The 18,114-nt window shown below is 32.6% G+C and overlaps 2 protein-coding genes and 1 long non-coding RNA gene across 4 annotated transcripts; 2 read left to right on the top strand and 1 right to left on the bottom strand.

Annotated features, from left to right (window-relative positions):
• The first annotated feature begins 3,086 nt into the window (after positions 1 to 3,086).
• LOC107784873 (uncharacterized) lies at positions 3,087 to 5,596 on the top strand. Of its 2 annotated transcripts, XM_016606067.2 has the most exons (4): positions 3,101 to 3,466; positions 4,239 to 4,311; positions 4,501 to 4,665; positions 5,062 to 5,596. In XM_016606067.2, exons 1-4 carry the CDS (start codon positions 3,132 to 3,134, stop codon positions 5,302 to 5,304), a joined length of 816 nt encoding a protein of 271 aa, XP_016461553.1. In that variant the 5' UTR covers positions 3,101 to 3,131; the 3' UTR covers positions 5,305 to 5,596. The 2 variants fall into 2 exon arrangements, 1 of the variants encoding a protein (XP_016461553.1); XR_012697270.1 differs by lacking the exon at positions 4,501 to 4,665 and having other exon boundaries at positions 3,087 to 4,311.
• A 1,659-nt stretch (positions 5,597 to 7,255) lies between these two features.
• Positions 7,256 to 7,789, top strand: LOC107784871 (uncharacterized). Its single transcript, XM_075227264.1, has one exon. The coding sequence runs from the start codon at positions 7,256 to 7,258 to the stop codon at positions 7,787 to 7,789; it is 534 nt and encodes a 177-aa protein (XP_075083365.1).
• A 1,789-nt stretch (positions 7,790 to 9,578) lies between these two features.
• On the bottom strand, positions 9,579 to 13,534 carry LOC107784872 (uncharacterized). The gene is made up of 3 exons (XR_012697269.1): positions 12,426 to 13,534; positions 10,285 to 10,449; positions 9,579 to 10,128 (listed from the first exon to the last, which is right to left on the bottom strand). It is a non-coding gene; the product is annotated as an uncharacterized LOC107784872 (long non-coding RNA).
• Between the last annotated feature and the right edge of the window lie 4,580 nt (positions 13,535 to 18,114).

Here is an 18,114-nt window from a genome sequence, read left to right as displayed (position 1 = left end):
ATCTCGTTGCTTAACAAAACTATTGCAGAAGGACCTTGATAAATCCCATGTAAAAGAATTACTGGTACCTTACTAAGTTTTGAATAATCTCAGCATACACCGTATGACGTTCTATATAAGATTGAAACAACTTATTTGAAGATTCCAATTGATTTGATAAAATACTACGCTACTCCCTCCGTCTCAAATTATCTGTTGTGGTTTCTAAAAATAGTTGTCTTAAATTATTTGTCATTTTAAAAGTTCAAGAATAAATTAATTCTTTTTTTCCTATTCTACCCTTAATATTAATTGTTTTTGAAGACTACAAATACCTTAATTATGAATAAGTATTAAATGAAAAGAGATTATATTTTAAGACATAAATAAGGGTAAAAAATAGTCAAAACCCTTTTTTATTTAATATTTCCTTAAGGGATGTATAAAAGAGAATCACGACATATAATTTTAGACGGAGGAAGTAATAAATATATGTTTATAAAGAGAGATTAGTGGTCTGCTCCAATAATGTATTTGAGTGTAAAAAAAGTGTTGAAGCACTTTTAATATAATGGGCAAAGAAAAGGAACAACTATGACATTTAATAAATGGATCTTAAACATCATAAAGAATGTATCTTTTGGTCATTTAGAGGCCTTATGTACCGTACTAATAATCTGATTACTGATGTCACAATTCCTTTGGTGTTAAATATAATGGTGCATAGTATGATGTACTATTATATTTGATGCACTAAAAATACGCATTTATAAAATAGCTAACTATTTTATATGAATAGAGAGACCCGACTACTTATAATGTGAAACTGACTCTACATAATCTGATACCAAAAGTCCAGTATAAAGCAGGTTAGTTATACACATTTTGAGGCCTAATACAAAGAAAGACTAAATTTTGCTTCTCTTGCTTATTGAAAATTGTTTTCTTTTCTCATGTTACAGTATTTCCGTTCAACAAGACGGTCCTTGTGACATTGATTAAGAAGTTCTGTTCATTAAATGCTTTGGTCAAATAATAGACGGATCTCTATACTTAGCACTATTGTTTATTTAAACAACTAGTAAATATATTCGCGCGATTGTAAAATACCTCGTGAATTTATGATTTAAACTTTTTCTGGTATCTGAATATTAAAAATAATTTAAAATATATTTGTATAAACAAAAAGTTACTTTTTAATTTTTCTTTCAAAAGATAATCTAGAAATACAAGATTACATTTCAATCCATATGCATTCTGCATAAAATATAAACCAACTTAAAGAATTGCATAAGAAACGAAACAAAAATTATAGTCCTGCATTTCACAAGTACAAACAAAAAATACACACAATCACCTTACAACTAAAACTACAATCCTTGGCTAAAAATTTATTTTAAACAAAGAAGTGAGTATTAAAAGAAGTAATTAAGATCGCGCAACAACAAAAAGCCTAAAACAAAAGTCATCTGAAAAAGAGTACTTATAGTTCAATTGAAGATAAATGAGCAGGTAATTGAAATAGCAGTAGATCTTTAATACTTTAGTTGGTATACAAACTGCGCTAAACTCCTTGTAAAAGTACATGGAATACCCCAATTTCCAATAGCGGATAGATGTAGTGCGGCCTATCTTTTCCCTAAGCAACTAGGTCAAAAGCCATGAAAAAAAAGATCAAATCCAAGTAGGACTCACTTTAAATGGAATATACTCCAACTTGAAAGTTGCTAAATAATTTATCCTCATAAATCATAGAAACTGAAATTGAGCAAGTAAAACATACTGTATATGCTTTTTTTGGGATCAAAATTCAGCCAACAGTACATAATTTTTTACAGCCCCCCTTTCTACAACTGGCCCCTACCATTCTATCAAATGAATTTCTTTGACCATCACTGAGAGGGAGTTGGAGAACATCCTCTATACCAAGATTTTCCCTCCCCCTCTCCCGGGGCAAAATGAAAGAAGGACAAAACGAAAAAGAGTAAAGAAAAACATGCTTTCCTTCTCTCTTTTACCCATTGGTCTACTTTTTTTTGTGTACTGTTCACTTAAATAAACTTTATATCATGTTTCTGCTGCTATGGTTAACGAAGATTATGTCTCTTTATATAGAGGAAATATTATCCCCGACCCTTAATATTCTTCTATAATTTCACCCGTTTCTTGGCAAATTAAGGACTTTAAATAGGGACTTAAATATATCAAAAATTTCATCCGTTCTTGGCAAATTAAAGAATTCAAAAAGAACCAATATAATTACGGATCTTTGGGCAACATCATAGGGAAATAAAAGCAAAATTATCAAAAAAGGAGAAAAAAGATAAATAAAATTGCTGCGCACTAGAAATGTGCCACGTCATCTTTCTCATTCCCAACAATATAGATTTATTTATATATAGATTTATCTTGACGTTCAACTTATTTAACACCTTATCCTTTTGTTTTCTACCACTATAATTAATTATTTTTACATTTAACTAATTGTAGCATATTATTTACTACTAGTGCTCTCTTTTTTATGTTGCTAACTTACCTGCTTTTGTCTCTTAAATAACCTCATAATAATGTACTAGTAATAATTTTTAAGTAGATAAAGATTAAAACCTTATTTTGAGGGTGTTTGGATTTGGCTTTTAAGGTGGTCAAATCAGCTTTTAATCTTTTTTTAGCTTTTTCAGTATTTGGCAAAGTTAAAAACTGCTTAAAACAAGCCAAAAGCAATAAGCTCGGAAACCCCAACTTATTACTTTTTGGCTTAAAAGCGATTTATGCTGAAAAGCCACTTTTTTTAAGTCAATCTAAACGGGCTCACTCCTTCCATTTATTTTTACTTGTCCAGTATTCTAAAAATAAATTTTTATTTTTATTTGTCACTTTTAGCATATCAAGAGAAGATAATTTCTTTTTTTCTATTATACCTACAGTATTAATTATTCATTTCAAATTATTTTTTTAAATTCATTAAAAATATGCATCAATTAATATAGATATTATGATAAATTATATACTTTATTTATTATTTTTTAAAGGGCGTGTAAAGTCCAGAGTGGATAAGTAAAAGTTGACGGAGATAGTATTTCATTTCTCTTGGATAATTCCAAAAATGTTGTTTCTGAAAAAGAGTTACTCCATTTGGGTCAGATTGTCAAATGTGTTTATTCATTTTGTTTGCGTCATCAAATCTAAGAGTAAAACCGAAGTTGGGTTTTGAAAAGAAACCGTTAAAGTGTTTGCTTGAAGAGACGATTCCAATTCCCAATCCGTTTGGTCCCAAAATCATGACTTCCGGCGAATCCAGCAGAGACGACGAGTTTAGAAGTAGTAATTTGACAATTTCTCCACCGTCGAAGCAACAGAAAGTGAGAGTTAGTGGAGTTGAAGAAACCCTAGACCGACTCAGTGAGTTGCCGGACTCGCTCCTAGTTCCAATTCTCTCTCTTTTGCCGACAGAGGATGCATTCGCAACATGTATTCTCTCTAAAAGGTGGCGCTATCTCTGTACTTTAGTTGATAAGTTCAGTTTCAATTGTAGAGATTACCTTAAAGTAGAAAACCCGGTATCCTTTGCTGACTATGTATTAGCCCATTCCCTTTCTCCCAAAATAAAAAAATTGGAGCTCGACTGCAGTGAAAGGTATGTAAACTGGTCAGATAGTAGTATCCTGGATGAACACCTGTCGCAGATCAGCCGATGTCTTAGTTTTGCTGTTGAGAAAAAAGTGGAAAATGTTGTATTCTGGTCAGATGATGATAGCACTTGCACTTGGCCTGAATCTTTCGGTACATGTTCGTCGTTGATAACTTTAGATTTTATATTTTGTTGCTTTAGTCGTGATGCGGTCGTAGCGTGGAAGTCTTTAAAGAGCGTAAAGTTGGAGTTTTTTTTTGTTATCTGAGGACCATATTGTGAACTTACTGTCTGGCTGTCCTGCTTTGGAAACTTTAGAATTATCTTTGGTTGCGGGTTTTAGTAGCCTAGAAATTAATTCCTTAAAATTAAAGAGACTGAATTTGAAAGGTTATTGGATGGCTAATGATAGAAGTGATCATTCCTTGGAAATTATTGCTCCGTATCTTCAGCATTTGGAGATTTCAGGAGATCTTTATGATCTCAAGTGCAGGCTAGTTGATGTGTCCTCCTTGTTTAATGCCTGCCTCACTTTCAACCTTAAGTGTATCAAAGACATCAAGTTTGAAATTCTTGAACATTTTAATATAGAGGAAGACAGTTGTCGTGATTATCATCAACTTCTTAGGACCCTCGTACAAGATAATCTTCAAAAGGTGAGTTGTGCAACGGAGCTAACAATCGGAACTTGGTTCACAGAGGTTTGTTTTTAACTCAAAAGTCCTTATTTTCTCTGATTGTTTTGTACAAACCAGGATTTAAGTACATTGATGTTGCATAAGAGTGTTTAGACGGTTCGATTCACTCTGATGTGGACTGTGGAGTACATTCTTTTTGTTGTTCTTGCTTTTTTTCATTCTTTACTAGTTTGGTTGGGATTACTGCACCAGGTCCTGTGCATGTTCCAGTTCAAAGAGGTGCTAATTCCAGAATCAAAATGCAAACATCTGACCCTAGAGTTGCATATGAAAAAGTTTAACTTGTATGGAGTAGCTGGCTTTTTGCGAGCCTCGCCTTATGTGGAGACACTCAACATAGACATGGATACTACTGATGTAACTTCTTGGAACTTTTTCTCTTCTTTTCACATCTATTCATCTTATGACGTTTTAACTACCCCTCCCCACCCCCACTCCCAACCCCCCTCTTACCGGGAGGTTGCTGAAGGTTAATACAAATATATCCTTTTCAGTAAGAAGCTTTGCTGATGTCATTGAAAAGCTTCACATTATTATTGTTGGTGGTGTTGCTTTCATTGTAGCAAATGAGCTCCGAAAGGAAACCGATTCTTGTGCTCACTCTTTACTTGTTTTACATACGCCATGAATCTTTATGTTAGGAAAGCCATCATAATTATTTTCCAAGTACCATTACGATTTGTTGATTCTGAAAATTTTCCGTACTAGACACTTCTATTGGCATTTGGTACTGATTATATTATCTGTCTCCAGTCAGATGAATCCCTCTGCAAGTATGAGTTAAAATATTTGGCCAGAGGAGATAATATTGATTTGCAGAGTTGGATTTCCAGCTTCGTGTTTCCCAACCTCAAGAAAGTTAAGATTGTCATCTCCTCCGGGGTGTGTTTGAAAAATCATTTCAACTGGGGCTTTGACAAGCTGTTTAAACTCTCAGAATTTCTGTTGAAGAGAGCAACGGTTTTGGAAAAGTTCGTTCTCATATCAAAAAGATGAAAGTGCAAGAGGTGTTCAATGAACTGTGTATCCCGATATTTATTTCGAATGGCTGAGAAATTGTTAGGTTGCCCAAGATCCTCCACCAATTTCCTGATTATCTTCCAGGAGTGAGCTTTGCATAACTTGGCTGCTAGTAGTTCTCTCTCAGGATATGAGAAATGTTGTTTTATATTGAGTTTTTGATAAACTGCTCATGCAGTCATAAATCTTTAACTCCTCTATGTAACTAATTACACTATTCTAATCCTTGTGGCATACCAAATGATATGGTAGCTTGGTTTCTCTTGAAGCATTTCTTTGTTGCATTTTAGATGTGCATGTGCATTGAGATTTTCTTGCAACACCTTTTTTTTTTTTTTTGATAAGGTAAAAAATTCAATATATTAATAAATCAACAGCACAAATTACATCAAGAAAGGCTAAGACAAAAACAAAAACTTCCTTGTTCTTCTGAAGGAGCCTAAGACTTTTATGATTGAACCTGGTCATCTATATATTCTGCTTAACACCAAAAACTAAAAAGAAGAATGCAGTTCATTTTGATTTTTTGTGCAGGGCTGTTTATATCTTCAAAGCACCTTGCATTCTTCTCCTTCCCAAAGTAGGTAGACTCTTTTGGAGGTTGTCATGGAAAAATTGTATCCACACCCTATATTTATATATGCATTTACTTAACTATGGTTCATTAATTAGAGTATATTCAGTTTTTACTTAAATTTATCACCTAATCATGGTATGCAAGTGATTTGGTGTTAACTTTGGGCGTGGGTAAATATTTTCCATGAATTATTGTCGTTAGGCTCATCACATTATCACTGATAAAAATTAGATTAACTGTGCTAGTTTTAGACTTGTCATAGTATTTCAATTTTGTCATCAAACTAGGTCACGTAAAAGTCAAGATAGAGGAGTAATACAAGAATTTTTCCTTTATACCGAAGAAAAAGAAAGAAATGAAAGCAGGGTTATAATACTATTGAACGTAAGTCCAAAAATTTCAAATCGTGTGTCAAAGGGACTAACATTGCGCTAAAATTTCAACTTGAAGCCAATAGAAAAATGAGATTGCAAAGGTGCAAAAGCTTTCGGCTGTTCTGAATTTTCTAAGCAAAAGCCTACAGCTTTGAGGTTGGGAAATACAAAGCTTGAAATCTAATGTTGCAAATCAATATTAGATACATTTCCATTTATTATAGATGGATTATTTTAAACCAAGAGCAAATGAAAACTGATAAAAAGGTATAATTAACAGTAAAGGAAAAGAAAAATGTTTTTTCTTTTTCAAGTTTTGTTAAAAATGATACGTCGCCCAAATTTAAAATGAAAATGGAAGACCATTACTGAGGTTTATTACCTAATTGTTTGAATTTCCACGAAAGTTGATAGCTTAATTGCAGTAAAATATCTATAGCACCAGTAACCACCTTTTGTTTGAATTACTTCAAAATATTATGAAATAGAACACGCTATCGAAATATTTAAGTATTTTTTTGTCTCTGTTTCTAGTCCTCTTTGAACTTTGAGATCCCTAAAAATGGAAAAAGGATCGATTGTATGAAGCGGATTTGCAAAACATCTTCTCACCTAATTGTTTTTTTAATCTATCTTGGCATTACGCAATACAATTTCCAAACAAAGCCACAACCAATATATTACACAATTATTCTAACTTCGCCATTTAACGCATATATTTCAACTTATGTTACAACTATATCCAATATGTAGCAGTTGCCTCATGTTCTGTAAAATACTCAACCTGAAATTGTTTTCTAAAATTCTGCTTCATATTTTATGCTTCATCAATATAGTCAGCAGGTTAGATGAAAAACATTAACCACTACATGCTAACTTCCCTCCAAGACGGGGTTATTATAATCACTGGACAATATTTTCTGCCCTTACAATATATGTTTATCTCTTCTGCTTGTAAATAGTAGCTCAATCAACTATGGCAGCTCTTACTAGGTGTTTCTCTCTCTTCTATAAAGTGTATCCAAATTTGTTCTATTCATTGCTTCTTCAAGTAGTAAGGTTCATGATACTGGCTATTATTGTTTTTTGGAACTCATGTAGATATGCGATCGCGAATTACAAGTATAGGGAAGTTTTAAACAAGAAGAGCTGTAAATTTGTGTTTAGAAGAAAGAAGCTTATGGGATTCTTTGGTCAAGATTGTGTAATATGCTTATCAGAATTTGAGTATGGAGACAAGGGGAGAAAGCTGGAAACTTGTAAGCATATGTTCCACGAAAACTGCTTGGAGAAATGGCTATTAATGCAGAAGGATGGAAAAGCAACTTGTCCACTTTGTAGGACTGTGATTATATCAGAGGAAATAGTGGAAGAGTATCGAAAAGTAGAAGATGAAGGAAAAAGAGATTATAGCTTTGAGAAAGAGCTAGCTCTTCTCTTGCTATCTGGCTTGAACAGAGGATATTGCCATCACAGTTTTTCCAATTTTTGGGTTTTCCTTCTGAAGTAGCTTTTCCAATTGATGGTACCTAACTAACAGAGCACATGCCAAACAGATATTTCGCAAACATAAGAAATTAGATTCAATGTGATAGTTGTTTGGTCCTGCAGCCTTTGCATGTTCTTTCTCTATACACCATTTCTTTTCAGAAACGGTAAATGACATTATCCCAAGTCCTGTGATCATTGCAGGCAATCCTCGTATCACAGTTTCCCCATCTCTATTCTATACTATACTAGGAGTTTGTCTAACTATTCGCAGGTTCTAATAAATTACAATTTCATTTGTACAGAGTTTTCTCTGGTACCTCAATTGTACTGCGGACCTCTTTCCTCCAAGAAAAGAGCCAAAAATGTCACAATCATAGACCTTGATGCTATTGAGAAAGCAGGGTATCAAAACACAACATTTCATGCCCGCTAATTATCATAAAATATGTGGCTTATCTATCTGCTCATATTAGTAGGTGCAGAGAAACAAAAGTTGCAAGAAAATCTCAATGTGCATGTACATCATCTAAAATGCAACAAAAAATGCTTCACGAGAACCAAGATACCATAACATTTTTTTAAAATCATGAACCAAGATACCATAACATTAGATAGAGTTTTTGACCAATATTGTGCCTTATCTTTGAGGGTAGGTCGATTTTGGTCCCTCAAATATAACCCTGAGCATATTTAGTCCCTTAAGTATGGTAAAGTGGAGCACCTTTAGTCTCACCTACACAATATGTTCAAAAACTAACGGTATTACCCAACTCTGATTCATGAAGCAAATCTTCTGCTCTGAAGCAAAATGTTTCCTCTCCTTTTATTGGATAACGCAAATTATCACTTTAATTCCTCATTTTTAGATAATGTCTTCTAAAATTTTGACCTTGAAAATATCCCCTTATGTGCCAATTTTCAATGAGTAAATGATACTGTATAGCCGCTGTAAAAATAATAGCCGAAAAAATGTATAAAATTTATACTCCCCCGTTTCAATTTATGTGAACTTATTTCCTTTTTAGTCTGTACCAAAAAGAATGATCAATTTCCTTATTTGGAAACAGTTTACATTTATCCAATGATTTATAGCCACACAAAATATATGTGCCTCATTTTACACCACAAGTTCAAAAGTCTTCTCTCTTTTCTTAAACTTCGTGTCCAGTCAAATGGGTTCACATAAATTGAAACGGAAGGAGTATATTTTTTGTATATATATACATTTAAAGATTTCGGTTGATTTTTTCAAAAAGAAAAGTTAAAATTTGAAAAAAATAGAGTTGCTAGGATCACTTCTAGTCATATTATTGAACCAAACGAATAACCAGGTTGTATTATCACTTTTAGCATGTGCCAGAAACTATTTACATCTGGATAGCGGAAAAAATATATAAATTTTGTATAATTTTTATATATTAACACACAAAATATACAAATTTTATACATTTTTTCGGCTATTATTTTTACAGCGGCTATACAGTGTCATTTTTCCAAAGGAAAACTGACACAGAAGAGGATATTTTCAAGGTCAAAATTTTAGAAGACATTATCTAAAAATGAGGAATTAAAGTGATAATTTGCGTTATCCAATAAAAGGAGAGGAAACGTTTTGCTTCAGAGCAGAAGATTTGCTTCATGAATCAGAGTTGGGTAACACCATTAGTTTTTGAATGCATTGTGTCAGTGAGACTAAAGGTGCTATACTTTAGTATACTTAAGGGACTAAATATGCTCATGGCAATATTTGAGGGACCAAAATAAACCTACCCTCAAAGATAAGGGACAATATTGGCTAAAATCTCGAAAAGGGTTAGTCCAAAAGCAAAATAAGTAACTAGTTACATAGAGTAGTTAAAGTTTCATGATTGCACGAGCAGCTTATCAAAAATTTAAAATAAGGCGATATTACTTATATGCTGAGACAAGAAACTACTAACAGTCTTGGAAAGCTCACTCCTGGAAGATAATCAGAGAATTGGAGGAGGCTCATGGGCAGCCTAACAATTGCCCAGCCAATTGATATAAATATGTGGAAACACAGTTCATCGAACATCTCTTGCACTTTCTTGTCTTCGATATGATAAATGAACTTCTCCAAAACAGTTGCGTTCTTTAACACAAATTCTGAAAGTTTGAAAAGCCTGTCATAGCCCTGTTTGAAATGATCCTTCAAACACACCCCGGAGGAGTTGACAATCTTAACATTCTTGAGGTTGGGAAACACAAAGCATGAAATCCAACTCCGCAAATCAGTATTATCTCCTTTGGCCAAATAGCTTAACTCAAAGTGGCACCAGGAACCATCAAACTCAAACGGGAGACAGAGAATATAATCAGGATCAAATGCAGGTCAGCCTAATAGAAAATGCAAAAAAGTGACAAAAATGATTTCACAGTAGAAGTGTGTGGTATAGAAAAATTTCAGAATCAACAAATCTTAATGGGACTTCGAAAATAATTACAATAGTTGTCCCCAGATGTAAAAGGAAGAGAAAAGTTCCAGGAAGTTACATCTGTGTTATCCATGTCTATGTTGAGTGCCTCCACATAAGGCGAGGCTCGCAAAAGGGTAGCTGCTCCGTACAAATTAAACTTTCCCATATGCAACTCTAGCGTTAGATATTTGCACTTCAATTCTGGAATCAGCACCCCTTTGAACTGCAACATGCATAGGACCTGGTGCAGTAATCACAATGAAAATAGTAAAGAATGGAGAAAGCAATAACAACAAAAAGAAAGTACACAGCAGAGAGATAGTGCTTTGACAAATCTAACTGTCTGAACACTCTAAGTAACATCAATGCACAAAAATCCTCGTTTCTAGACAATCTTTTTCCTGTATGACAAAAGAAATACCTGACTTGGAAAAGTTGACAAAAGGATTGCCAAAAGGCATAAATATCCACCAGTTTCTATAATCTGTCCAGTTCTGTTGGTGAATTTTGTGCAAAAGGTTCTCAATTGTGTAAGGTTTACATTCTGCAATTGTCTCCTATCAATCAATCCAACAAAATAAGGACTTCGGAGTTTTTTGAGAAAGGTAAGGTAATTTTAATTACTTGACAGAGAGAAGTCCCAAAATTGTCCTTTAAGTTTGGACCTGAAATCAGAGTCGTCCCTTAAATATCAAGTGGTGCAATAATAGTCCTTCAAGTATGTAAAAGGGTGCATTTCAAGTCTTTACTCACTGTTTTCGCTAAAGACTTAACGGAGAAACCATGTTGGGTTCACGTGTTCCACTCACAAAACTTAAAGAATCGTCGCATATTCTCGCAATGGGGAAAGTTTTCCGGTGGAAGGAGAGTTCCAAAGAAGCATTTGGATATACGGCAATGTGGTGGGTTTAACCATGAAGTAGTCTGGAAAGATAACTTGGAGTTGAGAAGGACTAATGAAAGGCAAGATAGGTGGAGGAATTAACCGAATAAAAGGCAGCTGGTGCACGAAACATCTCGCGTTCACGCAGGGTCTGGGAAGGGCCGCACCCCAAGGAGGAAATAGCCGAATCTTAGACAATTTTGTTTCGCTTGAAATTTACACCTTCCTCTCAGCACTAGTCTCCCTCAATATGTTATAGTAGTTAAGGATAGTCTGGATCTCAGTTATTTTGTTTTGAAGACTCAAAGTATGTCCAGTACAAGGGTTTAGGATGTACTTGAGGAGAAGCAATAGAACTACAGAGCATAGTGGAGTGACCAGGTCGTGATTACTTAGGTTTTTTTTTTGGATGAAGTAAGTGGTTTCATTAATGACATCAAGTACATGCAAATATTACAAAGATAGAACAAATGTGAGTTTGTCAGCTCCATTACAATGTGCCCTAAGCTTAAGATAAGGAGCTAACAAAGTCCAAAAAGGTGTCAGGGGAGTTTACAGGGGAAAGATTACTCCAACTATATAGACATAGAAGAAACTTAGCCTTGAGAATGTGATTAGGAGTTGATATTCCATCAAAACATTTTCAATTCCTTTTTGTTCAGACACCGTGATTACTTGGTTTCTTGGGTGAATTTTGTGATAATAATGTAGAAAGCAGCCATTTTGTGTTACTAGAAATAAAGAAGGCATTGATAATTCAATACCCATAACTTTATCCATTTGGCAATGTCAGAAATAGAAAGACAATTCCAGTATTTGATCAAGTGAAGAAACATTGAATCGCTCTTTTGCTTGTTTATAGTCAATTTGTAAAATTTTCTGTATCTGTCGTGTCTAATATTCCCGGTCAATGGCTTTTCTTTTCTTTTTAAAAGCTCCGGAAGCATGACATTAAGTTAGCATGGTTCAACAACAACTTTATCAAAAAGCACGGTTCAACAACAAAAAGTCAACATGGTTATTTGTGAAACTTTAACGGAAAAGGTTGGCGATGACTATATGTGCACCACTTATCGATACTTGGAGGAAAGTTAGTGCTCTACCAAATATATAAGGAACTATTTTGAATCAAAGCCTAAATTTTGAGCTATTTTTCTATTTGACAGCACCAGGTGAGTGCTGAATTACACTAGTTATGTACATCTGAGCAAAAGCACCCTGTTTAGCTATGCGGGGGTATTAATGAAGCCTAACATCTGATCTATATCATTTACAATGTCAATTTTAAACCAAAAATACAAACAATTTTAAGGACTTTTGAGTTAAAAACAAACCTTCGTGAACCAAGTTCCAATTGTTAGCTCAGTTGCACAACTCAACTTTTGAAGATAATCTTGCACGAGGGTCCTAAATACTTGATGATAGTCACGACAACGGTCTTCCTCGTCATTCAATTCTTCACCATTATCATCCTCAATGTCTTTGATACACCTAATGTTGAAAGTAAGCTTCGCATTAACCACAGAGGACACATCGACAAGCCAGCATTTGAGATCATAAAGCTCTCCTGAAATTTCCAAATGCTGAAGATACGGGGCACAAATTTCTAAGGAATGATCTCTTCCATCACGACAGCACCAATAATCTTTCAGCTTCAGTCTCTTTAATTTTAATGAATTAATTTCCAAGCGACGAAAAGGCTCAACATTACAAAATTCGATAGCCTGACAGTAAGTTCACAATATCGTCATCGTTTAACACTGAATACCCAAACTTTATGCTCTTTAGATATTTTCACGATATGATCGCGTGATAAATGCTACAATATTTAACATCTAAAGTTATCAACGACGAACATTTGCAGAGAGATTCAGGTAATTTGTAGTCGTCATTACCATATGACCAGAATACACCATTTTCCACTTTTCTCTCAACAGCAAAACTAAGAGATCCGACTGACAAGCGAGCCGTAATCATACAGGCTACTATAGAATACTGGATACATGTCACTGCAGTCAATTTAGTAGTAGTACTTTTTTATTTTGGAAGAAACAGAATGAGCTAATACATAGTCAATAAAGGATCCGAAGCTTTCTACTTCCATGAAACTATTACAAGTAAAATTGAAGTTATAAACAGAAGTCCAGAGATACTGCCACCTAATTTTAGAGAGAATACATGTTCTGAATGCATCCTTTGTTGGAAGAAGAGAGAGAATTTGAATTAGGAGTGAGTCAGGCAAGTGATAGATACGGTCTAGGGCGTCTTCAACTCTACTGACTGTCACTTTCTGTTTCTTCGAAGAAGGAGAATTTCTCAAATTATTACCACTTCTAAAGCTGGAAGCCATGATTTAGGGTCCAAAAGGGTTTGGAATCGTCGTCACTTAACACTGTGGTTCCATTGTTTTGTCTTTCCAAATTCCAGCTTCGGCATTAATGAACCACTGACCTTAGCTATTGGATTGTTTTTACCCTCTAGTGGATATATTTTATTTTTGGCACGATGAATGTGAAGAAAAATAAAAAATAAAAATCGATAAATTAGCTTCATGGCGGGATTAATTGTCATATATACAATGATGTGTTTGTTATTATTTCATCTTAATATACAATGCATATTTATCCAACCTTTAAAAAAAAAATTAATATCTTATATGGACATAATTTTTATTTATTCCAACTGTGAATTTTTTTTCACGCTAAATTTGGAAAGAAATTGGATGGAAATCCATTATCTTAACTAAATAAATTTTTTAAAGCTAAAATAATGGAGTATCAACAGTGTATTTCTTGTTATCTTTTCTTTAGATACAATAGCTTTTTGTTTCAACTGTATATTTTTGTTTCCGAAAAAATCAATTAAAAAATTTTACCTAAAGCTCTATTCTTTTTGTCAAATAAAATATAGAAAAAAGATGGAGCTGCAATTGTGTATGTAATTTTCTTCTTCGTTAGATGCGATGACTATTTATTTTAATTTTTTATTTTCTTTTTCAAGTAAAATTTGCTTATAGATTTTTAGTCAAATAAAAAGATTTAGAAAAAATAGTGAAGTTCAAACTATATTTTTATATCTTGTTTAGATGCAATTACTACTTATTTTAAATGTATATTTTTCATTTTTTTGGTCATATTGTAAAAGTTTTAATAGAAATTTTTATTATTTTTAGCCAAATAAACAAATTTAGCCTAAATAATGAGGTTCGGGTAAATTCTTTGTTTTTTACAAATCTAATCCGAAAAAGATAAACTCAAAAATTAATGAATTTAAAAAAATTAAAAGTATATTTTATTTTTAAAAAATACCACGTGGAGAGAAAAATCCATGTGGCAGGCACGTGTATATTACTTCCCTGGGATTAGTTAGTCGAGGGGTAATTGTTGTCAAATAACCTAGTTCAGAGGGGTAATTAAGACTATGAATAATCCCCCCCCCCCCCCCCCCACAAATCAAGGTTGATGGAAAACTAAAAAGAGCAAAAAAGTTTTTGAAAAATAGTGGTTTTCGTCCCTCGTCTATTGTTTTATTCTAATTTTAGTCCGATCCCTATGTGATTCACCTTAGTGCATTTGACCTTAGTATCATTTCTACATTTTTTATTTGCTCCACTTTCTCGTTAGATTCCTTTTAATAGCCTCCAAATAAATATTCACATCATGTAGAGAACGTGACTGTCCTTGGGCAATTGCCGATTTGAAATTCTTTATTGATTTTCCGATGTTCAATGTCCGGACCCCACTAATAAGATTACACTGAATTGTTATTGTTGTTTCATGTGTTCAATTACAGAGTAACGATGATGCCATAGACCCTTTTGATTGTGATAAGAAAAATTAATCATTGCAAAACTAATGCAAATGTTTGGACGATGATATTAAGGGTGTGTTTGGTATGAAGGAAAATATTTTTCGAAAAATATTTTTTAATTTTTTCATGTTTCGTTGGCTTAACTGTTTTGGAAAATATTTTTTTTATAAACTCATTTCTCTCCAATGTTTCCCTTATCAAGAGAAGAGAAAACATTTTCCAAAACTCCTTCTCAACCTTTCTCACCCTCACCCACCCACTCCACACCCTCACACCCACCCACCTAACCCCACACTCTCTCTCCAAAAAGGCTTTTTTTTTTTAAATTTCAGTTTTTTTTTCCGTCACCACCCACCCTACGCCCCCAACCTCCCAAAAAGTTTTTTTCGTTTGGTTCGAAAGTTTATTACTTCATGTTTATTGTATCTAAATTATTTATGAATATTCGTGAGAAGTTATTTTTCTTAATTTGCGTACAAAACACCGAAAAATAAATAAGATTACTACTTGTTTTCCAAAAAAATATTTTTTAAAAAAATATTTTTCACGAAAAATATTTTCCGTTATACCAAAAACACTCTAAATCACATCCCGTATTCATTGTGTGAGAGTTTAAATATATGTACTAGTAATGTATGAATAAAATTATATAAAAATAAAAATAAATTTTAAAATAAATAACTCATGTATAACAATCTATTTATTGATGAGTGCATAAACAGTCTCTGCTATATAATTCCTCCCATAATTAGTACGTCACCACACGACCCTGAGCATTATTATGTGGTGAATAATAGAACATAAATTGTAAAGTGGGAATTCTCTAATTTAAGTATACTTGGTTTTAAGATATTGTTGTCCAAATACATATATTCTTATGTCACATTCTATATATCACATATAAAATAATACATATATTATTGTATTAGTTAATACAAAAATTAATAATACATTTGATTATTAAACTAAACAACTTATGACGAGTTTAATACCAAAAACCAAACATTGTATAGTTAATGGGAAATTATATTAGTCATGCAAGACTTTATATCGGAAGTCGTACAAGTAATATAAAATTGTAATTGCAGATTAAAAATTTTTATACGGAAAAGGGTCAGAAATGTCCTTAACGTATTAGAAATGGCTCAAAAATGCCCTCCTTCCACCTATGGGTTCAAATTTGCCCTTAATGTTATTTTTAGGCTTAAAAATGCCCCTCTCTTAACGGAAAGATGACATGGCATTGATGGAAATTTTAACATTAATGGCAAATTTGAACCCATAAGTGGAAGGAGGGCATTTTTTAGCCATTTCTAATACGTTAAGGGCATTTCTGACCCTTTTCCGTTTTAATTAAATATGTAGCATTTATTTAGTCCGAAAAAAGGTGAATTTATTTTTACTAAAAACTGAAAAAAAAAACGAAAATATTTTTTTCCAGTTTTTACAAAAAAAACTGCTTTAAAAAAAGCTGAAAAATATTTTCTAAAATAATATTTCTGCAAAAACTAAAAAAACAAAAACTGAAAAGCAATTTTCTAAAGCAATATTTTTGTAAAAGCTGGAAAAAAAAATATTTCATTTTCTTCTTCCTTACTTGTTTGTCCATATGCTTTCTGAGTTCATTTTTTATATATTTTAGTTCTTCTAATGAGTTAGTATATCAAAATTGAAATATTTTCGTTTTTTTCAGTTTTTAGTTAAAAAAAAAACTATTCATTAGTCTTGAAAAATGTAGCATTTATTTAGTTAAACATGTAGCATTTATTTAAAAATAAATTGGCTTTCTGAGTTCTGAAAAAATAATATTTTAATTAAACATGTAGCATTTATTTAGTCTGGAAAAAAGTAATTTTTTTTTTACTAAAAACTGAAAAAAAACAAAAATATTTCAGTTTTGATGTACTAACTCATTAGAAGAACTAAAATTTATAAAAAATAAATTCAAAAAGCATATGGACAAATAAGGAAGGAAGAAGAGGAAATGTATTTTTCAGCTTTTACAAAAACATTGCTTTAAAAAATTGCTTTTCAGTTTTATTTTCTAGTTTTTACAAAAATATTGTTTTAGAAAATATTTTTTAGCTTTTTTTAAAGCAGTTTGTTTTTGTAAAAACTGGGAAAAAATATTTTTATTTTTTTCTGTTTTTAGTAAAAATAAATTCACTTTTTTCCAGACTAAATAAATGTTACATGTTTAATTAAAACGGAAAAGGGTCATAAATGTCCTTAACGTATTAGAAATGACTCAAAAATGCCTCATTCCACCTATGGGTTCAAATTTGCCCTTAATGTTAAAATGTTCATCAATGCCATGGCATCTTTCCGTTAAGAGAGGGGTATTTTTAAGCCTAAAAATAATATTAAGGGCAAATTTGAACTCATAGGTGAAAGGAGGGCATTTTTGAGCCATTTCTAATACGTTAAGGGCATTTCTGACCCTTTTCCGTTTTTTTATATTTCAGACCAATAATCCCTGCAATAAAACATTTATGACGTTAATAATAATGAAAGAATTATTTACAGTGAATGATACTATTGAATTATACATGGTGAATGCAAGAAATGTTGGATAAAAATTACTTACTTAAAGTAAACTATGTATTTAAAAAGATTTATTCTCGTATTGCTAATACACATACTTTTACTCCATATTTCATTCCTCAAAAGATTATATATCCTGGCACAACACGATAAATGTATATTAATATTGTCAATCAGACGGTGCATTAGTTCAACGGTGTTTATCTTTTATCTACCTCTATTCAAGTGTTGCATTAATTATACGGGAGTTATTTTCATAATGTCTTCAACCAAATATTCTTTTACATATTGTGTGTAAGATTTTAAGCTGGGATTTATTTTCTTAGCCCTTCGACGAAACGACCCCTAAATACACTTACAATTTGACAACGTAAGAAAATTCAGCATAAAATGTTGACAAATAGTTAAATTATCACTGTTTACCGGAAAAATCGGATAACGTTAGATTTGTGGATGGTTCTAAGGATATGCGATACAATTTGATATAAATCGCGTAGAAAAATGGAAATATGTGTATTGTTGACTGTAAGAACGAAAATAATAAGCAAAAAGAATGAATAAGTGAAACAAGTACAAGGGGATAACTATCAATATAAGAAGTGATCTTTTTCTCTTCCCCCTTCTAGCTTACAAGGATTCCTCTTTTATAGAAGAAGGTCATTACCAAAA

The sequence above is a fragment of the Nicotiana tabacum genome, chromosome 12, assembly GCF_000715075.1.
Source record: "Nicotiana tabacum cultivar K326 chromosome 12, ASM71507v2, whole genome shotgun sequence".
NCBI classification, from domain to species: Eukaryota; Viridiplantae; Streptophyta; class Magnoliopsida; order Solanales; family Solanaceae; genus Nicotiana; species Nicotiana tabacum.
This window is presented reverse-complemented; position numbering and strand designations above follow the sequence as displayed.

Bases quoted from the DNA above. Each gene is read 5' to 3' on its own strand.
- LOC107784873 (XM_016606067.2), top strand. From the start codon at position 3,132: ATGTGTTTATTCATTTTGTTTGCGTCATCAAATCTAAGAGTAAAACCG. The intron at 4,312-4,500 runs GTTTGTTTTTAA...TTACTGCACCAG, and splicing joins TCGGAACTTGGTTCACAGAG to GTCCTGTGCATGTTCCAGTT. The intron at 4,666-5,061 runs GTAACTTCTTGG...ATCTGTCTCCAG, and splicing joins TAGACATGGATACTACTGAT to TCAGATGAATCCCTCTGCAA.
- LOC107784871 (XM_075227264.1), top strand. From the start codon at position 7,256: ATGGCAGCTCTTACTAGGTGTTTCTCTCTCTTCTATAAAGTGTATCCA.